Source organism: Podarcis tiliguerta (assembly GCF_965153285.1).
Source record: "Podarcis tiliguerta genome assembly, chromosome: 16".
Lineage (NCBI taxonomy): Eukaryota > Metazoa > Chordata > Lepidosauria > Squamata > Lacertidae > Podarcis > Podarcis tiliguerta.
Window position 1 is genome coordinate 27089878 of NC_139549.1, and position 27646 is coordinate 27117523.

The 27646-nt window shown below is 41.4% G+C and overlaps 1 protein-coding gene and 1 long non-coding RNA gene across 2 annotated transcripts in view; one reads left to right on the forward strand and one right to left on the reverse strand.

Annotated features, from left to right (window-relative positions):
- Positions 1-23499, forward strand: part of BCR (BCR activator of RhoGEF and GTPase) — a 99172-nt gene extending 75673 nt beyond the window's left edge. The window contains exons 17-23 of the mRNA XM_083417540.1: positions 6478-6537; positions 8497-8606; positions 10303-10442; positions 10941-11075; positions 12701-12806; positions 13552-13714; positions 14081-23499. Coding sequence (XP_083273666.1) covers positions 6478-6537; positions 8497-8606; positions 10303-10442; positions 10941-11075; positions 12701-12806; positions 13552-13714; positions 14081-14170 — 804 coding nt within the window. The 3' untranslated portion in view covers positions 14171-23499. The remainder of the gene's footprint in view (positions 1-6477; positions 6538-8496; positions 8607-10302; positions 10443-10940; positions 11076-12700; positions 12807-13551; positions 13715-14080) is intronic.
- LOC310666755 lies at positions 609-27232 on the reverse strand. The gene is made up of 3 exons (XR_014506011.1): positions 26311-27232; positions 1938-2556; positions 609-789 (listed from the first exon to the last, which is right to left on the reverse strand). It is a non-coding gene; the product is annotated as an uncharacterized lncRNA (long non-coding RNA).
- Positions 27233-27646: the final 414 nt, after the last annotated feature.

Genomic DNA, 27646 nt, shown 5'->3' on the forward strand with positions numbered 1-27646 from the left:
TTACCTCTCTCTGTGTGTTTGTGTGTGTGTGAGAGAGAGAGGGGGGGGGGGCTGATTGAATAGGAAGGAAAGCCATCAACTGACTCTGTGTTTGTTAAAGCATGGCTGTTTTCCACAGACGCAACAGGCAGCAAATTAATGTTTCCTGTTCCATCATTTGGTCTCTCCGTCTCTGGAAAATGAGCAGCTCTTTTCTTTTGTTGGGGTTTACGGTTTCTTTCCTGGAGGTTTCCGTAGAATGTTTACACTGGAATTTGGAAAAGGTTTTGCTTGGAATGTAATTCTCTTAAAGACCTCCAGCTTTTCATTCATGCTACAAATTGAAGCTACTTGCTGTCACTCTGCATTTATTTTAGGTATGTCACTTCCTGTAGCATTTGAGGTCACTGTTAAAAGTGAAATCCAAGGTGTGTTCTATGTGTTCCTTCAGTTTTTAATCTCATTTTGCAGAATACAGTGGTTCCTCTGGTTGTGAACGGGATCCGTTCTGGAGGCCCGTTCCCAACATGAAAAGCCCACAACCTGAAGCACCGTATCTGCGCAGGTGTGCAGCGCAATTTGGCGCTTGTGCGCATGCGGCGAAACCCAGAAGTAACCCTTTCTGGTACTTACGGGTCGCCATGGGACACAACCTGAAAAAACGTTACATGAGGTATGACGGTACATAGCCCACCTACTGAACCTCTTAACTTCTTACCTGTCACATTTGCACATATACTCTCTGATGGAGTAGAACCCTATGAAAGCTTCTGTCACATCTGTTATGGTAATAAGAACATAAGACGATCCCTGATGCTGGGCAGAATAGGCCCTGTCTAGTACAGAATCCCATTCTCACAGTGGTGAACCATATGCCCATGGGAAGCACCCACGCAGGACCTGGGTACAATAGCAATCTCCCAACTGTTTATTCCCAGCCGCCATATATGGAGGCATACTGCTTCTGATACTAGAAACAGAACATAGCCATTGATAGGCTTCATGAGTCTTTCAGGTGTTACAAGACTGATATTTTTGCAGCAAAAATGAGGCCTTTAATATTTCTTGGTTTTCTGTCATTGTGTCACAGCAACAAATGCTGATTGCTTTACAAGAAATGAAAGCTAGTCCCTTTCCACTGATAGTGAAGTGTTTTGCTGTCATGTCGTTAGGGCACTTCGAATGGATAGGTCCCTTTACCTTCTGGATGGGGACCAGCACTGATCAAAACAGCTCCCTTTTGTTTACTGCTCTATCATGGCATGGTTGCCTTGGGGGCGCTCTTAGGAATGGGTTTGATTTGCAAACTGTTGCTCTGTTCCCTGCCTCTGTTTCCCTGTGGCCATGGCTTCTTTCTTTTTCTAAGCACCCCAGACAAAATTTCCAGGGAAGGGGAAGCCAGGCGGAAACTATAACATGGTACAGTCATACCTTGGATCTTGAACGCCTTGGCTCCCAAACAAATCAGCTCCTGAATGACTGAAACCCAGTTTTCGAACGTTCTTTTGGAAGCCAGACATCCGATGGGGCTTTTGCAGCTTACGATTGGCTGCAGGAGTTTCCTGCAGCTAATCAGAAGCCACGCTTTGCTTTCAAAACAATTTGGAAGTTGAATGGACTTCCATAACGGATTCCGTTTGACTTCCAAGGTACGACTGTATTGTGATTATAGCAGAACACTGATGGGATGAAGGGTGGTCATCCTGAGCACCTGCATGCTGCCTGCATCCCTAACCTCTCTTTGTGAGAGGCCTACTCAGCTTATCAGTCAAGAGCTGCTTCTGCAGGAGAGGAGACAAGCCTGGGGATGGATACCTGACAGCAGCAAGATACCTGACACACAGAGGCAGCATGAAAATCTTGGAGAAGCCCCTCCACAGACACTGCAGACATCACTGGGGACTTAATGGGTTGTGTAGACTACCAACACAGTGTCTTTCCTTGGTTGGTTATAGTGCCTTGCAGATTTCCTGGTCAAATTAAGAACTCTTTCCCACTAAAACAATCTTTGCCGCCCTTCAGCTGCTTTGGCCTACAACTCCCATGTAGACTGTATGCTAGAGCTCATGGGAGCATTACTGTACTGCCTGAGGCTGATGGGAGTTGTAATTCAAAACTGCTGGAGGGTACCAAATTGAAGAAGGCTGCACTAAATCAACAAGGCAGTAGCTTTGTAGAAAGTGTACATACTCCTCTTGCTGTTCAGCAGAACCCAGATGGTGCAAAGTTGGTGAGCTAGATGTGACACTAGCTCCTAGCTGCAAAATCATATTTTCAGCAGTCATTTTTATTTGTACTATGATAAAGTCTCTAACTGTAGGATTAGCAAGACCTCTCTTCAGTAGTTCTACTTCAGCAAATTTTCTACTTATCTTTTCCAGTTCACACTGTCGTCTTCAGCCCCCAAAATATCTGCATTTCTTTGCCAAGATTTCTTCTAGCAGTTTCTTTCAAATCTCATTCTGCAGTTTAACATAAGCAAGTGAGCAGATTTTCTGGCATGCATAGATCTTTCTAGTATCTCTTTGGCGATTGTTGGTTTTTCAGAGTACATGCTGCAATAGAGTCTGAGAATGTCTGTGTGGGTAGAAACATAACTATTCCATAACTGGACTAATAGTATCTTTGACTTGTTACTACTGAGATTAAATGGACACGTGTGTTTTAATCCCATTTCTTCATAATTTTGGTAGCATACAGGGTCCTCCTTTTTGAGAAAGAACCAAGTGTGCTTGGGGTTCCTTGGCTACAAGTTAACAATCTAGATACTTTTTATCTTCAATCCTTACAATGACATTGTGGTCTGTGAGATGAAGAAGCCCTCCCACAAAGCTAGCTGGCATGCGGATTTCACTTTGGGGCAATTGCAAGACTTGCCATATAGTAGAAGAAAAGTGTACATGTGAATTCACCCAAATGCATGCATGGTGTCAGTGGTGCACCATTGTGATTTTGCCACTGCTTTGTTGCAGGGAAATCATGTTGTCCAAAGTGTCCATGCAGAACAGTTGTCCTCCACACGGGTGATTCATATGGGATTTCTATTCAGTCACACTATAAACAGGATTAAAAGAGTGACATTTATGTCTGTTAAAACTGTTTGCTACCCACTTTTTTGTTTTTATTTCCAGCCCGGCTGGCTGGTCTGCCTTTCCCCACTGCACCACCCTTGTTGATCATGTAAGCAGCTTGTCTGGCCAGCTTGGAATGGCAAAGCTGCTGTTACGGAATGTAATTCATTTAAACATATCCTTCCTGTTGTATCTTTGTCATTCCTCCCAGTGGCCTTATCAGGGCTGATATTTCCTTCTCCAATGGGCTAGTTAAACATTTTCCCCCCAAATCTTCTTTTTTTAGCTGCTTATTGTTTAGGTTCTTTAATAGAAGCACAATACTGGACTGCTGGTAAATTACTCTATATTGGGTGATTATTTTTTAAAGGGGGAGGACCCATCACTCAATGGCGTTAGAGCATATACAGTGATACCTCGCAATGTGAACGGGATCTGTTTCGGAGCCCCATTCGCATCCTGAACAGAATGTAAGATGTGACTGCGCGTGAGCGGGTCACGGTTTGCCACTTCTGCGCATGCGTGTGATGTTATTTTGAGCGTCTGCGCATGCACAAGCGGCGAAACCCGGAAGTAACATGCTCCGTTACTTCCGGGTTGCCGCAGAATGCAACCTGAAAGCACTCAACCTGAAGCACATTCAACCCAAGGTATGACTGTACTTTTATTTATTTATTACATTTATATTCCACCTTTCCTCCATGGATCTGGTATGGATGCTTTAGTTGAAATTCCTGCATTGACAGGGATTGGACTAGATAACCCTTGGGAACATTCTAACTCTACAATTCTATGATTCCAAGGAGCCCAGAGTGGTGTGCATGCTTTTTCCTCTCCTTTCTGCAGCCTGGTGCCCTCCAGATGGCATTGGGGGGTTGGACTAGATGACCCTTGGGTCCCTTTCAACTCTATGATTCTAAAGCACATTTGGATGGCATCTACGCGTATACATGAGCATTTTGAACTGGAAACGACTTATTGGAAAAGAGATGAACATTTTCTGAGTGCTTGCTGGGAGAGCTCATAAATACCAAACAGATTTCAGAATGAACCGAATGAAACTCCCCCATCAGTAGTTTAAAAAAAACATTGAGCCTTGCATTCTTGCATTGAGTCTTGTATTTGTGCTCTGCTGTTGGATGCAAGAAGGTGGCACTTGTTGTGTAGAAGTACCATTTCCTTCCATAAGTGGCACTTCATGCCTAACTTTGGAATCTCTGCCCTCATCCCAGACAGCTTTTACTGTTGAATCCCCAAAGAATACCTCAGGCAGCATTTTCACTTATTTATGTAGAAGATTCACCACCACCCCAGGTTTTCGTTTTTCATAAAAACCTCAAAGTGACTTACAGTAAATCATGCCTGTTTTAGACAAGAGTTGCATTTTAGGTTCTGCAACTTTATATGGCACAGAAGTACAGGGCATGAGCAGCAGATGAATTGCATCTTGAGTCCGGGTTGACTGTTCCCACTGTGAGAATGGTGTTGTGGAGGTGAGCTCAGTAGTTCCACAAAGGAAACCAGATACTTCAGAAGCCATTTCCTCTCAATTCTGGGAAAATACAGAGCTTGTTGAGGGAAAATTCTGCCTCCCTTCCCATAAACTCTTTTGGGAAGGAAAAACAAACACCACACTGGGACCTTGGCTACCCACACTGAAGTGGGCAGGTCCTCCAGGAAGAATATTCTCATTATAAAGCCCCCCTGGCAGAGCAAGAGTAGACTCAGAGGGACAACACTGGGCTTCAGAGCACAATAAGAGCACACGACACAGTAAGAGATGTGGGAGCTGCTGATGACCCACTCCACCACTCAGGGAGTCTTCAAGCATTTCTGCTACTGCTGTAGCTGCAGGACTCTGCTGGATTTACCGAAGAAATGTACACATAACAGAAGCCACACTCTGTGGCCCCGAGTCTGTGGCAGAGTGCTACAAGGAAAGGTTGGCTTTACTCTTACATTCATTCATTCAGTCATTCATTCTCTCTCTCCCTTTCTCCCCACCCTCCGCCTTCCCATTGCTTTGTGCTGTATGTGTGGATAGAGAAACTGCTTCTACTTATTAGCAATAATAGTGGGGGTCTCAACAGGTGGAGGCAAAGGGCTAATTCTCACAAACAGCAAATGAAGTGGTGAACCTGTGCCTGGACTGTGCCACTTCAGGATTCAAGTGGGGCCTCAGGTTGTTGAATGCTCCTCCCTTTACAGATAAAATAAATTCCTTGCATATTGAAAACTTTCTAGCTGTTTTCCTGGCATGCTGGCCTATGAAATTTTTATGTGTGGAAGAGCATTATCATACAAACACACCCAGTCATCTGAGTGGCATAATTCAGAGATAGGTTTACAACTTCACCTAGGCCCGAGAGAGGAGTTGGCCCTGATTCTCTTAAACTGATTGAGGGGCAGGCTAGAGGGAGGCTGATGAACAAGCCCAGCAAACCAGAATTGGTAGCACGGTCTCTGCTAGAAAACCCACTGGCTTGTCAGACAGACATGCGTATTGTGTGCAAAAATAAAGGACAATTGTTTTGACATTTTTGTGATAAGGATAAAGGTATGTGTTCAATGTATTTGCTTAGCTTTGCAAAACTATGCTGCTTTCATGACTTTTGTTGTCAAACATTCTGGAATCTTTTTTTCTCATGCAGAAGAGGGTGACGGATGACAAATGGTCTGAAAGGGCACTGAGGAATTTCTAAATCAGCCTTCCCCAACCTGGTGCCCTCCAGCAGTTTTGGACTATGGGGGCAGTTTGGAGCTATAGCACAAAACAGCTCGAGGGCATCAGTCTGGGGAAGACTGTTCTAGGGTATTCATGTTGAGAACTGTTGAGGTCTATAATTTTTCTATTTGTTTTAAAGGACAAGCTAGCAGGATTCTCCTGATATCTCTGATCCCACAAATATGTGACTTGCATGCCGGCCTAATTAAATTTGGCTCCCAGTACGTTTCCGAGCACAATTCAAAGTGTTGGTGCTGACCTTCAAAGCCCTAAATGGCCTTGGCCCAGTATACCCAAAGGAGTGTCTTCACCCCCATCGTTCAGCCTGGACAGTGAGGTCCAGCTCTGAGGATCTTCTGGTGGTTCCCTCACTGCGAGAAGTGAGGTTACAGAGACCCAGGTGGAAGGCCTTCTTGGTAGTGGCGCCCGACCTTTAGAACGCCCTACCATCAGATGTCAAGGAAATAAAACAACTTATCTGACTTTTAGAAGACATCTGAAGGCAGCCCTCTTTAGGGAAGTTTTTAATGTTTTAAATTTTATTCTGTTTTTAGTCCTCTGTTGGGAGCCGCCCAGAGGGAAACCCAGCCAGATGGGCAGGGTATAAATAATAAAATTATTTGACTAATTTATGTAAGGCAATACAGCTGCTTTGGCCTCTGCACCTGATTGCTAACTCACTAATAACTCTCCATTTTTCAGCTGGATCCACAGACATTGCAAGATAAAGACTGGCAACGCACTGTCATATTGATGAATGGAGTAAGTACAGACAATTCTAAAATGCAAGCTGGCTGCTCCTGACAGTTCTGTTCTGGATTGGATTTTCAGGTCTTGTGCTCCTGGTGACTTAAGACCCATACTCAAATGTTGTTTTTCCATAGACATGGTGTAACATCTGCACACACATGCAGATGATGATATAAAACACTGACAGCAAGCTGCTTGCCAGGCCTGTCAGCTGTTTACATGCCTGCTGAGGAGCCAGCTTTATAGATTGTTCCTTGCGTGGGTGCAGTCTCCATTAGCACACAGATACAGAGCAGCTTTGAGAATTCAATTGTCGCATAGGAACAGCATGTATAAATTTTCTATGTTGGAAATTCTGCCTTTGTATCGCCCATACTGCCAAAACACATAAGCTTTCTGTTAACAATCAGCACTTCTTCTGGATGGGGAAGATAGGAGAGTTTTATTTCTAATGCAATGTTACAGTGGATCTGGGCATATGCAGAATATGCACATCCTGTTCCTGGTGCAGCAACAGACCACCCTAGCTGTCTTTGTAGTCATGCAGGCTGCTTCTTGCACAACAAGGTCTTTCTCTGGAGCCTGTTTGACCTCTCAGAGCACTCGGCCTTATTAAATTGGCACCTCAACTATTTGGTCCTATTGATGCCTGCTGTGGAAAATCAAAACAACACTCACAACTGTGTGCCTTTGCAGGCACTAATTTTTAACAAAGAGGACAAGGCACTCTGGAATTTTCCTCTGCAATTTTCACTGAAATGAATGGGAATGGCAGTGGCTTGTATTGGAGGACTTCTCAGCAGATCAAATGCCCGCCAGCGCTCAGAGCTGCCTGTCTGTAATCACTGAAGTCCTGTTCTCCCTTTTAAAATATATGCAATGTTTGCATAGTTTTTTTGACAAAGAATGGCACATAGTGGAATCTATTTAGAACAGGCATCTGTGTACACTGTCTCTTCAATGAGCTGTATTAATAAGCTCCAGTTAACCAGATAAAAGTGGTTTAGTTGGAGAAACTACTTCAGATGAAACAGTAATTATTTCAGACATAAGTAGTTTTGAAGAACATTAAAATCTCATGCATCATGTAAAACCTTCTTTGACCCTCAGTTACAACTTGTTGCTCACTGTGGTGTTAATGCTACTGAATACAGAAGTCTCTCTGCTCATTGAATATCAAATGAGACTTGCTGTCTGAATATTGTCTCTTCCTAGTGGTCATGGATAAGCTGCACATTATGCATAGCTGCTATTATTTATATACTTTATATTCTGCTTTTCACATTTCCATGTACTTAGAGAAGCGAACACATTTTAAGAAACAGTAAACCACATATAAAACAAAAACAAACTGAGAAATGAGAATTTAAAGCAGTAATAAAAGCAGCTGTAAGAGCCTTACCTTAAGAGATTTTATTGAAACAACTCTAACTGTAAACTCTAGAAACAAAATTTTGCAAGTGTAAGACTAAAAACAGGGATGGCTAACCTGTGGATCTCAAGATACTGAGCCTTAGTGATTGTGGGAGTTGTAGTCCAGCAACATCTGAAGACCCACTTTTTAGGCTCTCCTGGCCTAAAATCTTAGAAAAGTCTGGTTGACTTTCAGTTTGTATTAGACTTCACATTTCTTTCCACATTAGCTTTGTTATTTCTACCCACTTTGACATTTTAGCTTGTTGTTTTGAAGTGTTAGAAGACTCTGTTTGTAATCACAAGAGACTAATGTGGTATGTAGTTGAGAAGGGGGTGCATTGTTCTGTGTAGTTTTCCCAAGGGAAAGCAGTTTACATGGAGTATGAAAGTAACTCAGTCTGATTGCGGAGCTCAGAACAGAGCAGGTCACCCAGATGATGATCCAAGCCCCTGTGCTATTCATTGTTACTCCTTGTGACTGTTTTTGAATGAGAGAAATCCAACAAGAGTTTCTGTTGCTGGAAAGAGTAGCTATGAATCTCCTTTTTCTTCAAGGTTGAAGTGAAGCTGTCTGTGAAGTTCACCAGTAGAGAGTTCAGCTTAAAGAGGATGCCCTCCCGCAAACAAACAGGCGTATTTGGAGTAAAGATCGCAGTGGTCACCAAGTGAGTTATTTCATCATTTTTTCTTTTTAATCCAGGGTTTTTCCTTAAGGCCTTTCCCCTGACCTGACAGTGAACAAAAGTTAACACGTATAATTTGCCTGTTTTCTAACAGATAATTTTGAGGGGAGGGGGAAGTATCTGTTTTGCAAGCTGCATCATCTTCATTGAGAGCTGCATAAATCTGCTTGGAACACAAGTTTGTTTACTTTGAACATCATGTGCTATGCCGTGCTCCGGAACCAACCCTTGGTCTCTTCCTATCCTGTGAGATGACTCACCCTGGGATTTTCCAAGCTACCGAGCAGCCATTATGCACCACACTCAAAAAAACATTCACACCATCTGGATGGTGCTATATTAGTTTTAACCCCTGAACTTTAGTCATGATTCATTTGCCAGCAGAATGTTTACTGGCACTGGAGAACTTGGGAGGAATCATTATTCTGTAGGCAGAAACAGGACTACTAAAGCACACATATTAAATTGACATCTTTAAAAAATAGAGAAGTTGAAAGAGGATTTTTAGCCTCCTCTCAGGTATCAACCTTACTTTGAAAAGAAAAGAAAAACACGTGATTCTCTGGAGTCAGGTGAATGGTTTGGCACCCATGGTATGAACTGATGACTAGAATTTTATGGTGTTGGAGTGGGAGAATGTAGCTGCCAGTGCTTTGACCTCTTACTTTTCTGCACATCAATAAACTTTGTACTTTTGAGCAGCATGGCATATCAGGGACTGGCAAGTGCTTCAATACGATACAGTGGTGCCCCGCAAGACGAATGCCTCGCAAGACGGAAAACCGCAAGCCGAAAGGGTTTTCCGTTTTCAGAGGCGCTTCGCAAGATGAATTTCCCTATGGGCTTGCTTCGCAAGACGAAAATGACGAAAATTTTTGAGGTTTTTTTCCGCTCCCCAACCCCTTTTTCTAAAGCGCTAAGCTGCTAATAGCCTTTTAGCAGCTAAACCGCTAATCCCTTAAGCCTTTAATAGCTGTTAATAGCCCTTAAACTGCCAATAGCTCTAATAGCGCTAATCTGCTAATGGGCTTGCTTCGCAAGACGAAAAAACCGCAAGACGAAAAGACTCGCGGAACGGATTCTTTTCGTCTTGCGAGGCACCACTGTACTCACAAGCTTAGGGGCAGATCAGAAATAGCACATAACTTTGAAAACGATGAATAGCTGTACATCTTGAACAACAGTTTTATTGTTTTTATTTCTTGACATAGTAATTCTGTAAATTTGTATTAGTATTACTTTTGAAAATAAATACAAAATGATACTGAAAAAAGAAATCTCTGCCTTCAAATGCAGGCAGCCTCCAGTTTTTCCACAGAATCGAAGGCAGTTTGAAATTGCTTTCTTGCTTGTGGTGTTTGTACATTCACACATACTGTATTTTTCGCTCTATAAGACGCACCGGACCACAAGACGTACCTAGTTTTTGGAGGAGGAAAACAAGAAAAAAAAAATTCTGAATCTCAGAAGCCAGAACAGCAAGAGGGATCGCTGCGCAGTGAAAGCAGCGATCCCTCTTGCTGTTCTGGCTTCTGGGATAGCTGTGCAGCCTGCATTCGCTCCATAAGACGCACACACATTTCCCCTTACTTTTTAGGAGGGAAAAAGTGAGTCTTATAGAGCAAAAAATACGGTAATTATTGCCTTTGCCTTTACTGAACTGGACCTCTTCTTGCAGGAGAGAGAGATCAAAGGTGCCTTACATTGTGCGCCAGTGTGTCGAGGAGATTGAGCGTCGTGGCATGGAGGAGGTGGGCATCTACCGAGTCTCTGGTGTTGCCACCGATATCCAGGCTCTGAAAGCTGCTTTTGACGTCAGTGAGTATCAGTTTCTAAGGTTTTCATTTCCCCTAAAAATGAACAGAGTCAATGCTCCACTCACTCTACAAATAATTACTAGGGCCAGTCTCAATGGAAGTAGCGCAGAAAAGGAAGTGATCTGCAATGCAGTTGTTTCTAACATACATGCTTTAGCTTAACTGCAAAATGAATGTTGTTTACATTTTCAAATCGAAAAGAAGCTGGTTCAATGCCTCAAACAGTATCTCTCAAGAAACTGCTAGATAGATATACATTGTGGCTAAGTGTCATGTGTGCACTGTTTCAAACACCAGTGGTGGCAGCGCACTGGAGCCAGGGTAAATGAGTACATAGCCAGAGTGTGCAAGCCCATGGCATATTCCTGATCCTCCCAAAGCTCTACCATCATTTTTGAATTGAGCAAACAATTTCAGCAGAGAGGAAGTTCAAAAGCAACACCCAAGGAGCTAAAAGTTCTGCTCCCCTCACATCTCCCTTCCTTTCCCTCTATTTCAGATAACAAAGATGTCTCCGTCATGATGAGCGAGATGGATGTGAATGCCATTGCAGGGACCTTAAAGCTCTACTTCAGAGAACTGCCTGAGCCCCTCTTCACAGATGAACTCTATCCCAACTTTGCTGAAGGCATTGGTGCGAATATGATGACTAACAAACATACTACTTCAGGATTGCTGAATCAATTGGGAGGAAATGTGACTGAAGTTATTTGGCAGAAACTCCTTCAGGGCATCCTCTTACCCAAAATAATGCAAGAATACTTAAAGCATTAGAAATGTAACTGCTTTAGAATTGTTAACATTCCTAATGTTTTAAGTATTTTAAATTGCAACATTTTCTCGTAGGGGAGTGTTTGCAGGCCGCTGATAATATGGTTGCATCTTCCAGACTTTCAGATCTGCAATCCCCTTTTTGAAAAGTGCCAGCCAGAACTGTACAGTGGTACCTCGGGTTAAGTACTTAATTCGTTCGGGAGATCTGTTCTTAACCTGAAGCACCACTTTAGCTAATGGGGCCTCCTGCTGCCGCCGTGCCGCCGGAGCATGATTTCTGTTCTCATCCTGAAGCAAAGTTCTTAACCTGAAGTACTATTTCTGGGTTAGCGGAGTCTGTAACCAGAAGCGTATGTAACCTGAAGTGTATGTAACCTGAGGTACCACTGTACACTGTTTTCCATTTGTGCAGTGGACAACAATCCCTTTCATGATAATATCTAGCATGCAATTGGGCCTCTTTTTTCATAGCTGAGGCTAATAACTGGGCCAGGTTTGGCTCTGCAGTCTGTGAAGCACAAGTTTGCAATGTATTAAGTTTCAGCCCTTGTTTAGGAGGCAGCTTCTAAACCAAAATTAGGTCAGTTCCTGGACCTCTGTGTAGCTTGATGCTGCAGAGGGAGGGAAGGATTCAGCTGCCTAAGAGAAGTTAGGGCAGCAGAGTTCAGGATGGATTGGGGGAGCAGTGAGGATGTGCCTGTATTGAGCTCGGTCTCTGGATTTTATTTTTTGTAACTTGAGTGAAACATATTATGTACTTTGGGCACTTTGAGACTTGCTATTTTTGATTGGGGGATTCAGTCACATACTAGGAGATTCAGGTTACACAGTTATAGATTATTGAGAGGACTTGCACAACAAGCCTGTTTCCTCAAAACATTGAGGACTCAAAACATTGAGTGACATGAATACGCACTGGAAAGTGTGGGATAACACTCGCTTTGACACAAAGTTATCTAACTTCCCAGCAAACCAATAGAATGATCAATAACAGACATAATCTAATCTCCCCACAGACAAATAAGAATAAATGCACAATAAACAAATTGTCTGGATGCAACCCTTATTATTGTTAACTGTTATTTATATAAGATTGCTCAATAGCATAAGGATTTGCTCAGAGCAGGCCCATGGAAATCAATGAACTTGATTATGTACATTAATTTCAGTGATGCTACTCTGAGCAAATAATTTAGGGAAAGACTATTGACAGCAATAATCTTGGGGGGTTTTTTTTTGTTAGTTTAATACCACTCTTTGTTATTTCATTCAGAAATATGAAACAATAAAATTCAATTAAAATCCAATATTATTTTTTAAAAATCATAAAATGGCCTGCAGCCTAAAGGCCTTTCAGAATTTTAAAAAATCTTCACTATAACGATCATAAAAGAGTTGGAGGAGCCAGGCTAGCCTCCCTTCCATGCCTTGTGAAACTGCATTGTGTGCTCCCATCCTGACGCTTTCCCCCCTCTCCTCCTCTAGCACTTTCAGATCCAGTTGCTAAGGAAAGCTGTATGCTGAACCTACTGCTGTCTCTTCCAGAACCCAACCTTGTCACATTCCTTTTTCTCCTGGACCATTTGAAAAGGTAATGCTAGATGTCCTTTTTCAGCACTGACCATCTCTCAGTACTTACTATGGAACTCTTAGAATGCATTCCTAGGCATTGTTGGGAATAACAACTGAACGCATATGGTTAATAGACCTGGTTGAGACACCTTTTCAGCTTGGCTCTAAGAGAGACTACTGCTCTGAGATGGCTTGTCTGCAGTGGTAGCTCATACGTAGAAGTGTTGGGGTGTCACTCCTTGTCCTCATTCCTCTTGAACAAACCCCATGGATTGCTTACCACTCTAGTGTTCTTATAAAATAACAACGTTCATACAAGTATTGGAGAACTGACCTAGGGCCCATCTCTGCTCTAGTTTCAAAATTCATATCAACCAAGATTTGAGAAACAATAACTTTTTTTTTTACTTCAAAGCTAACATTTATTGCGATGCAGATAACAGAATATAGTGAAAATCTGGCTTGCGTAGAACTTTAGATGGACAGTCCTGTTTTTATCACTTTTGCATCTGCTGCTGCCACAATCTGTTATCACAAATAGCTTCTTACAGTGGAAAGACCTTGAATGGAGCACCTCTTGTCTTTGTTATAAAAACTAAACCATAATTTGCTAGGATTTGAAGTCTTTGCAAGGGTGGTATAAATGGGAACCATCTTCTGAGCTGCAGAAATGAAACTGACTGTCTTTCTTTCTTTCTTTCTTTCTTTCTTTCTTTCTTTCTCTCTCCCTCCCTCCCTCCGCTGCCTCTACCCAATTGCTTCAGGGTTGCTGAGAAGGAGAACATCAACAAGATGTCACTTCACAATCTGGCAACTGTTTTTGGACCAACGCTGCTCAGGCCATCAGAAAAAGATAGTAAAATCCCTGCTAATCCAACTCAGCCAATAGCCATGACTGATAGCTGGTCACTAGAAGTCATGTCCCAGGTAAGGAAGTGGGATAGTCCAGGAAAAGTTTTGTAACTTAATGAGTGCATAGTGTCCCTAAGGCAAGGCAAAGGTTTGCTCTAGCTATCGGCCAGTCACTAATGTTGCTGAAAGTTTTCTATGTGTTTTGTTACACAACATAATAAAAACAGTAAGCTGCCGTAGGAAAGTTATTGAAGAGTGGAAATGCATTCTTTAAATAAGTAAATGAACAGATAGCCTAATTTTCCCATGGATTGTGCTCCAGCCTGGATCTCCCGTTGAGTATACAGCACCCAAAATCTGCTACATAAAGCAGTTGCCCTCATAGTTAGGTCACTTCACTACACTGGCTTTCATTGACCTGTTTTCTCCTTTGCTTTCCAGGTCCAAGTTCTTCTCTACTTCTTGCAGCTAGAGACTATCCCCACCCCTGATAGCAAGAGACAGAGTATCCTGTTCTCCACAGAAGTGTAGGAGCCTTGATCAGTCCGTGTGGAATTTGCCATGGGTGTGAACTGCCCCACTCTGGGAATGAGAGAAACACATTACTCCTTCAGACATTCCTGGTCTGTCCTTGCCTACCAGGAGGAAATAAGGCCTTCAGTCCCTCTGTTATTTGTCAGGCAATGATAGGCTGAAGACTTTTTTTAAAAGAAAAAGAAAGATTCCTTCCTCTTTTGACCACTAGAACAAGAAAAAACTGGGCCAGGCTGTGCTGTGAGTTTTCAACCAGCAGATGGTAGCCCTGAGCAGCAGGAAACTGTTTCTTGTGGGGTATGTGAAAGAACAGATTCCTCTGTGGGTTTTGTTTTTTTTAATGGAATTAATTTTATCTTTGGGAAGCTTCAAGATTTCTACTTGGACCTCTTGTGAAGAGCAAAAGGATATATCAAAACTGTAGCTTTAATAGCTGCTGTTTTGGTTTTTAATGGAATACTGCAAAGTATATGCATTTATGATGCCCTCTACATGGAAATTTAAATCTTGATTTCAACTAGTCTCTTTTTAATAAATTAATTAATGAATTAGAGGCTTCATATACAATCAGACCTCTTGGTTGGTTGTTGTTTTTGTCACAGACTTGCCTCTTTTCTTGGAAATGGAGAGAAGAAACCACATTTTCTTGCCTTTTGTCCCTTTTTGGGTAGGGATTGATAAAGGAGGCACTTCCTGTTGCATCATATTAAGGCCAGTGTGGTAAAGGAGACTGGGGGAGGGTGTGATGATGGCAAGTATTTAGATGACCTTACTTTCTGTATGAACCAAAAAAATAATGGGCAATGCTGATGTGAAAGATTTGCTAAATTCTTCAGGCATTCTAAATAGAATAGAAGATCACTTGCAAAATGGGGAGCTTCATCCCATTTCCCCATATAAAAAAGAAAAAAAAACTTTTATCCAGTTCTCCACCCAGATGATGAAGGCTGTGCCTACACATAAACACCATAACATTTCTTCAGAGATCTGGGGACAAATGTCAATGGCTGTCTCCCAGCTGCTTGACCTAAACTTTCATCAGAATCGCTTTTTCGATACTTGAATTTTTATGTTCTTTCTTGAGACTTTGTATGTTGCTTATGGAAATTGTCTTTTCCACCTCAACCCCTTTTTTGCTGGTAAATATAAATGTTTTGATAAGATGTTTGATAACCTACACAATGATGGTTGATTGAGCAGGGAGCATTTTGTATTTTTCAGAAATCCTAGACATTCATGGACTTCAGAGCAGCCGTCTCTAGGCACCAGTGAATTATAGCACTGGGAAAGGATCAGTGCTGGGAACTGGAAACATGAACTAATTGTAGAGTCCTCAAATGGACAGGGAGGTTTTTGCATTTGCTCTGATTTTAAATTATATTTGGGGAGATATTTTGCCTATCGCTTCCCACTTGGTCATCCAGCATAATTTTTAGTTATACCCATACATGCCACCAATTTTACCAAGAAGATCAGAAACTGCTTGCAGGCAAGGGAGAAGAAGACAGAGCCCCTCCTTCCTTATTAAAAGTGTGATAAAGGGCTAAGATGTTAAACTAAATTGTTGGCTTGGTTCAGGAGAAGGATTGAAGTAGGGAATGAGACTCCCACAAAGGTTTGTCATGTTCCTAAGTTCTGATAAATAAAAGTGATTCTCCTTGTTAAACAAAACTAAAAGGTAGTGGAGAAATGTATGCTTTGACAGCCTTACTGGCGGGGGTTTTTTTTGGTACTGTTCCATAATGTCAGCTGCTTTGGGTCTTATGAAATCACACATTCCGAAAGAGAGGAGAGGTTTTGTCATTTTCTATGTGTATTCCCGCATCTTTCATGTTCCTTAAAATTATTCATATGGGAATCTGATATTGCTTAGCTCCTCTTCCTACCAAGGCTACGATACTGTCCCTGTTTAGACGTAACATATTTCAGCTTATTATATTATTTTATTGTTCTCACTTTATTTTATACTGTTATTGTTTTTCTAATTGTCATTATTGTATTTTAACAATTTTTGTGTAAGCCACTCACAGAACTTTGGTTACAGAGTGGCATAGAAATACCGTTAATTAATAAAATAAATTATTAAGCCAAGATATGCACGAGCCTTGCATTCGTGTGCTTCATTCTGTCCTTCCTCCCTTCTCTTCTCTTAAACAACAGAAATTGATGCCAAAAAATGGTGTGATAGCCAGTAACATAAATGGCTTTCAAAAAGCAGATTAGGCAAATCTTATAGAGGATAAGCCCTTCAGTGGCTATTACCGGTAGTTGTGTTGCCTACAGGGTACCTGCAGTGTCAGAGGCACCAGGAAGAGGGTTGTGTGGTGCTTTGTGAGCTTCCCAGAAGAAGCATGCTGGACTATGTCTTTGACCTGATCCAGCTGCAGGACTCCTGGTAAATAGTGTGCAGCAAGTGAAGTTGGTCATTTACAGCTTTCACAGTTTCAGGCACTGATTAGAACATGGTAGCCATAGTCTCTTGGTTTAGATGTAACAGGAAACTATGGTAAAGTAACCCAGTACTGTATGTCTTCAGTCATGGGACACAGAGAAGAGAGAAAGGGACAGCATTTGCATGCACAAAGTTCATTCGTATTTTGGCTTAGTAAGCCAAGATATGTTATATCCAAATGGGGCTGCAGCATGTTACAAATGTTCTTCTCTAGACTAATTTCACTACAATCTAAATTCTACTTCTCCCATTTCCCTTGCTGTTCAATCAAGCCTTTAAAAAGAAGTGTGGATTGCAAAGTATTTGTGGAGGCGCTAAAAAAAGTGAAGGTATCTAACATGCTATTAAATTTAGTATTATTATTATTAGAGGTAAAAAATAATGGGATAATTCTGTTAACAGGAAGATATACTGTCTGAATTGCAGTTTTCTACCCTGCTTTGTCTCATCCCATACAACCATTTCTCTTTCTGTCCTTCTAAGCCAGCTTTCCTCAATTGCTGTGCTGGCTGGGGTTGATGAGAGTTACAGTCCAAAACATCTGGAGAGCACTAGGATGAGGGAGGATGTTCTAGGCAATGGTTCTTCCCTATGGCTTTATAGGGGACAGACGCATGAGCTATGGGGCTGGGAAATGATTGACCAAGCTACTGTATTTACACAAATCTAATGTGTCATTGAATCAAAACCTTGAAAAAAGTATTTGCTATGTCAGCAGTGTTTTTCAAGCTTGCAATCAAATCTAATGCACCATCAAATCTAATGCTCACCCTAATTTTTGTGATGTAATTTGGCCAAAAAAGGTGCACATTACATTTGAGTAAATACGGTATCTCAGATTCCTTCCCACTTAGTAGAATTGATTAATCCTGCTCCATATTGATGATCAATGTACTGGACAAAACTCTATTGTTGAGGGATTTGGGGGTGGCCATGCAAGGCTGGGGATGAAGGAAAACTTCAGATGTTGGGATCATTCCATGGATTCAGGATGCAAACAGATTCTAGGCTAAACTGAGCTTGCCTCCTTTGGCTCTCTTCAGAGATGGAAAAGCGGGAGAGGCATGGGTCATCCTGTCCATATATCCCAAAGTATCTTGTTAGCAAAGATACAGTATCATAGCATCCCTGTTTGGTCAATTTTTGGTACGGCACTAAAAGTTTATATGCACACTTTCTTTGGATTTACACAAGCCTGTTCCTGGGAAGTTTGGGGCCACCCCAAGTATAAGAGATAGTCCTTCCTTAACATTCCAGTCATACTTGTATTGCAAGTTCAACTGGTCTCACAATCACAGTCTTTTATGTAGTTGTACTGGACTTGTTTTACCTGAAGAACCAGCACAAGGGAGCTGCAGAGATTGGTGGTGCTTAAAGAGCTAATCAGATCCTCTACAATGACATGGAAGCCTTAGAGAGGCCTTAAATGTTTTTCTTGAGATGCGGGGGCTGGGGGGAGGGTTGCTTTGACCCTGTTCTGAGAACTGTAATTTCTTAAGGGCTTTGTCTTTTTTGTCTTATTATTTCGAATTTGCACCACTTCTCATTCAAAAGGGGCTGCTATTTTCCTTTGTGCATCATTGGTTGTTACTTATCTATAGCTGCGGCTTACAACTGGAAAAGCAATACTACAAAGACTACAAATGTGCCAATTCACCTTGCCTGACTTATTGATTTTTAAAAATTTACATAAAACTGTAATTTTAATATTGAATTGATACTTTATACTGCATAGCTGTAAGGAGGATGCCTTTGCTTTGGAAACCTTGAGAGCTGCTTTGATGAGCAGGTGAATTCTTACATGGAGGCACGTAGATGTGGGAGAGATTGGACAATTAATTTAGGCAATTAATTGATTTTATTATTAGTATTAATAATTATGAATTAGTATTATAAACGTATGCTTTCCTGAATAATTGCAATTCTGAGCTGGGAAACTAGGGCACTCAATTTAAGCAGATCTGAAAATTGAGAAAGGGTTGGTTTTTTGTTTTTGTTTTAAATGATCTGTTAAGCATGCAACACACTGTAAAAATGATCCAGATTTTCAAGTGAAGGGGTTCTTATTTCCCCTGCTTGGAGTTTCCCTAAAACCACCAGGACTGCCTTTCAGTATACTGGTCTCCACATCAGCATGGCCTTGTGCCTCTCTGAGGATGAAACATAACTAGGGTGATGTGGGCAGGTGATAAGCAAGTTGCTACTTCATAGGAAAGCCCCTCAACACAAGGATTCCTTTCTTCTAGAGGGTGCCTCTGTCCCACTGCCTGCCTAAGCTGCTACTATAAGCAAGGGCTTCTACTCAGAGCTTAGGGTTGCCCTGCTCCCAAGCTCACAATTTCCAAACTGAAGTCTCTATCTGGGTATCAAGACTAGTGCTTCCTCCACCTCACTTGGGCAGAGGTGACTTAGCCTTCCCCTGGCACTAATGCAGCACTCTGGCATCACATACTAGGTTGGGGAAGCGGCTTGCTCCTCTGTCAACACTGGCAAATGCATGTGTGATCTTAATATCTCCTCCATGTGCCTCTCACAGACAAGCTACAGATTACCAGATTGGTTAGTCTTGGAGGTGGTTGTTCCTCCAATCTTTTCAGAGATTTAAAGAATGGGAGTGGCAGGAGGGGAACAGTACCACTTGAGTGACTAAACCAAACCAAAGAAGTATGCAGCATCCTTCTAAAGCTCCCCACCCCAAAAGGGGGAAAGTCCTCTCTTTTGCAGTAGCCTAATAACTTTGCATCAGACTTGACCAAGAATTGGTTGAGTAAATAAAGGGTTGTATCCAACATTAGTTATATTCAAAGGAAAACCATCAAAATTAATAAACATTACTAATTTATGTCCATTAATTTCAGTGGGTCTGCTCGGAGCAGCACTCAATTAGATACAACCCAAGGTGTTTTGACCATACTAGGTTGTTTGTGGATGCAAAAAGACTGATAACCTATAGTTTCAGGTTAGGCTTTCCCTCTACCTGCCTTTAAAATACATATTCTGAAAGGATTTTCTCTTACTCTGCTCCACTGTGAATTCTGGAAGCTTGGGCAACTGATTTTTTTCACATTCAGGTGCCAACTATAGCAGGGAGCCCGGCCCTCCAATGGTGATCCCATTCTTCTGGGATGCATTTGGTGTATAGCTCGGAAATTTCAAATTAGTTATAAGTGGGTGGGCATATATTACAGGTTTTGCATATCACTGATAAACCAAGATGATAATCTTGGCAGATAATCTTATGGAATCTTTTGAAGATTAATTTTTATGCCTTAATGTTATAAAATACAACTTTAGAAGGCCTCTTCCTAATTGCTTCCAAGAAACCCAGGGTGTTTCTATTCATCTTCTATGATTCCAAGTTCCTTATGTAGCTTTCTCAATGCTCTGGTTTTAAAACATCAAGTTACCTACAGAATATTCCATTTTACAGAATGTTATCCATAGCATAGATCCTTAATATTATTGGGTGTGAATGACTGAGTGAATGAATACGATATTGTGCCCTTCCAATATAACTTCCCTGTGTTTTGCTGTTATTGTTTAAGAACAACCAAGAGAGCCCTGTTACCTATCAATTCACAGCAAGGGTTAAACCACAATGATAGAATTCCCATCCTGTGGTCACTCAAGGAAGATAGTTCTGAACAGCTTTAGGTTTGCTTTTGGAGCTTTGAGTTAGGGTGGTAACACTGGGATCAGCTGTTTTGTTTGTGCTGTAACTGAATTATCATGGGATAGATTTGCTTTTTAATCTACCATTTCCTGCTTCAGCCCTTGTGGCTGTGGAAGTGGTGAGTGAGGGGACTGGCTGCCCATTCTGCACATGTGCCCTGCTGAATGTGCTACATGGTTTAATTTCTCACATATCATAATAAGGGCCACACAGATCTTGTGTCGGTTTTTTCAGCTCCTAACCCAAGAGCTTGTCAAGGGGCACAAAGACTAATGGAAGATTACTTGTCTAATCAGACCACTTTCACACATACAGTAGTGAACATTCCAAAGCCTGTTATAGGCGGGGAGCAGGTTCCTGTTTTCTTCTAATAAACCTTCACAGACCAAACAATTATGCACTTGTAAGTAGAGAAGAGGGAAACTCCTGGCCTCAGCAAAGCTCTGCATGTGCACTGTCATGGCTGGATTAACATTTAAGTATACTGCAGTCTAGTGACTTATGGCTTCTCAGTACGCTTCTTAGCATGTGCCTGTTAACTCTACAAGAGTAAGCAAATGTAGAGGTTCTTCATTTCCTTGGCTCTGACCACAAGAGTCTCCACAGGAAGGATGCCTTTAGTATGCTTCAGGTTATAAAACAATTGCTAGTGTCATTTCAGTAGGAATGTATCGCTCTTGTTTTTCCATACTTCATCACTCCTTTTGTATTATAAGCATCACTCTCCAGGTTAGTGTCAAGGAAGGTATTCCTCCAGAAAGTTTCTTAAAACTGATTCATAAGAGAGAAAAAGAATCATCAGAATAAAGTGTACATATCCTCTGTCATCTCTTCGTCACCATTATGTTATGGTCCTCTTTTCACTGACAACCCTTCTGGCAGTCTGTGCAAATATTTACCAGTACTTAAAAGTTAGCTTCTGGGTTTCACTGCTTTGTGGCCTTTAGCATGATCAGGAAAGAATGCAGGGCTTATGAAGGGACAGAACCGTAATTCAGGTAGAAGCTTCCATAGTTATCAGTGGTTCCTGCTGTGTTCCAAAAAGCTAAGCCAGATTACTTGCAGGAAGCAAAACCTGCCACATCCAGAAAAACTCAGGTCACCAGGTGCAGGCTTACTTTCGCTGGTGTCCCTTCAGTTAATACCAATTTACATTCTTTATATAACAGTGAGATTGCCATACATGTAAAAAGACAAGGTACTTGGGAATGGCAAAAACATGCCTTCAGCATCACATCCCTTCTCAGGAGTCTGGAGATTAGGACTAGGGCTGATGCAGCACTAGAAATGTAATGTAATCCTGACCATAACAGAGGGTCTTAGGCAAACTTTTGACTGGATTTGTTTATGTGAATTCAATTCCTGAGGCAGGATGACTTACAGGAGAATTTCTTCAAGTAATTTCCAGTCAATATCCAAGGTTAGCCATCACTTAGTGTTCAGCTAATTTTTTGAGAAGGATCACTCGAGTAGGATTCCTGAATCTGGATCTCCGTGGAGCAGGAATGGTCACATAATCTTTCCTGCAGGGAGTGCTAATGCAGATGACCAGCCTTACATTGATAAACAATGAAAAAATATTTTAAGAGGGTAAACTTGCTGACAGTTACTCTCCTTTGATCATGCCCTATACAAGTCAGCATTTTAAATCATTGGTCAGGAAGAAACTACTCATAGTTTATAAATGTGTACAAAAGTGAATGCATATGTTCTGGTAACGTGATGGCATGTTTTGACCAAGAAGAGAGGTAACAGGCCTCCTGTGAGTAATTGCTTTCTATGATAAAAGGTAAGGATTCATGAAGGGATATCATGCAGTAACTGCATTTATCACATGAATACCGTAGGAACTTTTGCCCTCACTGTGTTACAGTCAAAATAAGCTATAATGAATTTAGATGAAATTATTAGTGATGGTTGTAAGTTACTGTGTGGAAAGGACAGCAAATAGGCTATTTTATTATAAACGGGTTTCTGTCTTAATCTTTCCTTCTGTTAAACTAACATTCTCACAACTTGAAAAGATCTTTTGGCATTAGCTTATTTGAGCAAGTTGGAAAAAATGAAGTTGATTTTGCACTGACATCCTGCTTTACAGGCCTTGTATCATTTTAACCATGATCCATCACCCACATGTATGAAATGCTGGCAGTAGATATGACTCAGTCTATTCTAGATCTCATTAATTTCAGTGGGAGAGTTAAGCATGTACTGTATTGAATTTTCTACTGAAATGAGGGGAACCAAGAAGTTGCTAATTTTGGCTGGTGGTTTTCCCATGACACATGCCCTGCAATTAAACAACAACAATCAGATAATACCCAAGGATTGCCCAAGGGTAAAATTGTATGTAAATATTAGGTTTGTTTAAATTTTGGAGTTATCTTGGATGAATGATCACAAAACTGAAGCCCACAAAAATGTATTAACAGCTGGAAGTGCATCATTCAGCATCTTCAACGTAGAAGTGATTCTGTTAACTGCTTCTATGTCCAAATTAAATTTATACAAAGCAGTAGAAATACAGAATAAAAATACTGAGTTATACAGCTAAAGTAATCAAGCTGAAATAAGGTAAAAATTTATAAGTTCGACATTATGAAATATGCATCCTTTTTCTGTGGTTTTACTTGGACTTGCCTATGTAACTTCTGTAACTTCCTTCTGTTAATGATCCATGTTGAATTCAGAGGAAAGCAGATGAATAAACTATTTATTTAAGTATAAATGCAATTAAATTATATAAATGCTTGCATTTTCAGCTTATAGAGAAGGGTGTTTTTTTTTTGTTCACTGCTAGGTCACATTTCAGCCATGAAGCTAATATTTGTTGTCATTGTTTTTAAGACCGCCTTCGTGTTTTAAAAGCATTTTTGCATTGGCATTTTATACTGCTTCAATATTCCTTGCTTCAATATTCCAAAGAGTCCAATTCAGAAAAGTAAAACAGTAAGTTGATTCTGAAGAGAGATGCTGAGCACTTGGAACTGCTGTGGAATATAATTGTTTTTCTAGTGCTTATGTCTGTCTGGAACAGGTCCCAAAAAAACAGCAAACAGTTAGTAAATTTAAAAGGTGTCATAAAAAAGAAGGAAATGAAAAGGGACTGAAAAACCTGTATTTGGGAAACAAGGAGATCCAAGGCATTTGTAGTCTTTGTTTGTACACAATGTTAAATAAATTTATTCCGTATCTGTTTAATGGACTCAGCTGGTCTTATTTCTCAGCAGGCTGTATCTGGAACAGAATGAATATGCGAAGCATTCCTTGAAGACAGGACTAACAGAATATCCTAGCACCATGGGGACAGAACTTAATTTGAACCAGGGCTCAGCTCCAGAGCCGGTGTCTAAATGGCCGGAAACAGCCATAGTATAGAAAATGTTTCAGAACATCTACAGAATATCTTTCCCTTACCTCAGGAGACTGTTCCCCATGGGGTTGTAACTGATAATCAACAGTTACATACAAAAGTACAATAAACTCCACAAAACAGTATTGTTATTACAAAAAAAACCCAACTGAAATAGAAGCCACCCCACAGCTTCTTTCCAAACTTTTCAAGTTGGTGACACACTTTTTGTTCATGCATCATTTTGCAAAACAGTAATTCAGTTTTGCATCATTTCATGGCACAGTAATTCAATTTTACAGTACTAGCAAACCCAGGAGGAGCGTGGGTTTAATTCATGTGACACACCTACACACTGCAGCTGACACACTAACGTGCCGTGACACACAGTTTGGAAAGCTCTGCTATAATTAACTTATACGCCAAAATGACTCCCCCAACTCCCAGACAGTAACCTCTCCCAAATACATCCTTAGCAGTCCTCCACATTCAAGCCTCACTCTCATAAATTCCCACCAACCATCCACATATCTAATCCCCAACCAACCAGTTATTAAAGAGCAAATGCAGGTGCAGGTATATTGTCAGTATGTCATGCTTTTGCTGCAGGTTTACTAATATACCGTACCTGCAATGATCATGCCTGCTGCATAAAAGCATGGGGCTGTCAGACGTGAGTGTCCACCCTTTAAAATGGTAGACTAATTCATATTTAAATCTGAACAGAGATATTAAATAAACTAAGATTATATCATACTGAAAATGTATATGTCAGAAATGATGCAACTGGATTCCAGAAAGCTCTTGTAGTACTATTTTCTGTGCCTTTTTTGTTCTTAAACAGAGCCACTGGGCATTTACCTGGCCAGACACTGCAGGTATATTATTATTATTAAGAGTATTGATAATGCACATTGCAGCTATTTGTACAAAAGAAGACTGCAGTTCAACAAGATAAGAAATATATGTGAGCTCCTGTGCAAAGCCCCTGAGGCAGCAATAAAAGAATGTGATAGAGGACCTGGTTGATGTTTCATCAACTAAGAGACTGCTCCACTGAAATGCAATCTTTGAAAGCCATGTATATAAGCTGTAATATAAAATGAATCACAGGCCTAAGCAATTGGAAAATCTCATTGAAAAGCCAGCAGCTCAAGCACACAAGTTTAGTGGATTGGTCTACTAACCCTTTTCCATTTCAAGCCATGGAATATATGGATAGTGAAAACATCTTGGAAACATGACTGTACATTAAAAATAGCATATGGTCCATATAATAATATCTAATAAGTACAGCTGAAGGGCATTTTAAAAATCATTTCTACCCCACCTTTTGAGATGCCCCCCCACCAGATTTCTTACGCATCTTCAATTAAAAACAACCAGAACAATAATATGAACAAAGAGCAAAAATACAGACACTGCTAAAATGCAGGAGCAAAAAAATTAAGTCCAAACCCAGCCTACAAGGTTGCTGCCAGCAAAGAAAGTATTGACCAGATATGGGCAACCCTATAAGAAGGGGGCTAACCAAGCTTCCCCAAATATAGTTCCACAATCCAGGCACCACAACAAAAAAGTCCTCAGCACTCAACATGTTCCATCTAGGTGGGCATGGTGGCAGCAGGATGCAGAGAGAGTAAGGCCTGTGAAGAACAGCATACAGTAGTGGGTAGGTGAGCTCATGTGAGAGAGAGGAGTCATTCAAATATCCTAGTCTAAAATAGTTAAGGGCTTTATGGGCACTTTGAATTGTACCTAGAAATGAGCTAGTGGTAACTGCACATAAAAATCAAAACAGTGGTACCTTGGGTTAAGTACTTAATTCGTTCCAGAGGTCCGTTCTTAACCTGAAACTGTTCTTAACCTGAAGCACCACTTTAGCTAATGGGGCTTCCCACTGCCGCTGCGCGTTTTCTGTTCTCATCCTGAAAGAAAGTTCTTAACCCAAGGTATTATTTCTGGGTTAGCGGAGTCCATAACCTGAAGCGTATGTAACCTGAAGCATATTTAACCCAAGGTACCACTGTATTGTGGTTTAATGTTCCCCAGGAAAATATTGGTCAGTCACATCTTACAACAGGTGAAGCTTCCAAATTGCAGTAATCCAACAAGGATGTAACCAAGGCATTTGTGACTATGATCAAGTTTGCTTGAGTAAGAAAAGTAAACAACTGGCATTCCAGCCAAAGTTCTACAAAAGCTGGCCCCTGCTAACCCTGGGGCACCCCACCCCAAACAATGAAACTGATATGAGTGCAGCTCTATTCAAAACAAGATGTACACCTCCAACCTGGCTCAGCAGCATCTTTACCCTGTTTGCTAGCCTGCCTCCAATCCATCATTATAGGCACCAATTAAAGACCTCCAAAGCTACTGTGGATGCTCATGAAATGGAGAGAGTGAGCTGTGTGTCACCAGCATATTGACAATGCCCCAGTCCAAATCCCTGGATAAACTCTCCCTCTGGTTTCATATAGATGTTAAATATTTGCTTGCTGGTTTGCAATATTTATCAGCCGCACTTTAGCTGAATCTCTCACAGCAGCTTCAAAAGATAATAAAAACATGATCGGATAGGAACAGCATAAAACAAAACCACAGCAGGACAGCGTGAAACAAAATTATAGATTAAAAACATTAGAAAATAATATTTTTACCTGGTGCTGGGAAGAACAAGATGGTGGGAGCAGATGAAGCTCCATTGGGATGGAACTTCAAAGTCAGAGGCAACAATGGAAAAGCCCCTGTCGCTGCCAGCATTTCACTTCAAAAGTCAGGAGAATCAAGAGCAGGACCGTAGAGGATGATTTTTAGCACCTGAGCAGCCTTATGTGGAAATGGTTGGAGAAGGACCACAGCTGAATGGAGGAGCATCTGCTTTGCATGCAGAAGGTCCCAGGTGCAATCCCTTTGGGTAGGGCCAGGAGAAACCGCTGCTTGAAAACTTGGAGAGCCACTACCAGTCAGTGCATGCAATACTGAACTAGATGGGATGGAGGTCTGACTCCATAATAAGGGAGCCCCCAAGTTGTTTAGGGCTTTATACCCAGGACTCTGAATTCTGATGTTGGTGGACAGGCTCTATGTCCAGGAGAGGGTGCAGCTGGCACACAAGTCTATGCTACAGAGAGGTACTCTGAACCAGATGAGGCAATTGGGCCTTCTAACAAAAAGGTCCACGTCTAGCAACCCACCCAAATGTGAAGCGTGATCCCTCAGTCCAAAAAAAGAATAACCCAGCAATGTGCAACACCTGTTTGGTGTGGATTAAGCTAAATACAGTAGCAGAACAGGGCAGCACCTTCACCTTGCTGCCCTGGGCTCCTTTGGAAGAGCAGGATATAATTGTGTTGTTGTGGTTATGGGCCTGGAAGACTAGGGTTCAAATCCCAACTCAGCCATGAAGCCTGTTGGGTAGCCCTTGAACCAGTTACTGCCCCTCGGCCTAACCTACCTCACAGGGTTGTGAGGATAAAATGGGGAGCTACGTATTTCACCTTGAACTCTTTGGATATAAATAGAGTAATTTATGACATCTTTCTCATCCCTTTTCATAATCTGAACCTGGAAGGAAACTTTGTTAAGATCAAATTTGACCATATATGGTGTCGATTACCTTATCTATTTGTACCTCAAAATAGGCGTGCACAAAAATTGGCCAGCGGCCCTCAAAAACAGAGCTCAACAGCTAAACAAAAAAAGGCAAAGCGGAGCTCAGGAATTTTTTTGGAGGGGAGAAGAGTTCAATAACGTGAATACTGTATAAGGTTAAGAATTCCCTCTCATTATTGGAAATATAGCAGGTATACATGACTGGGACCATGTTATAAAGACGCCTTTGCTTTATCGCGCATTTTCATCTCTGAGGTTCAGTTTGCTTTTCTCTTTTTGGTCGTTTTCCACCTCCCTCCCCTCGGGGGGTTTCCCGCCTTTTTCAAAGGCCCCCTCCCCGCCGTTCAGGAGCCCCCTCGCAGCTTCCCGCCCTGCGACGCG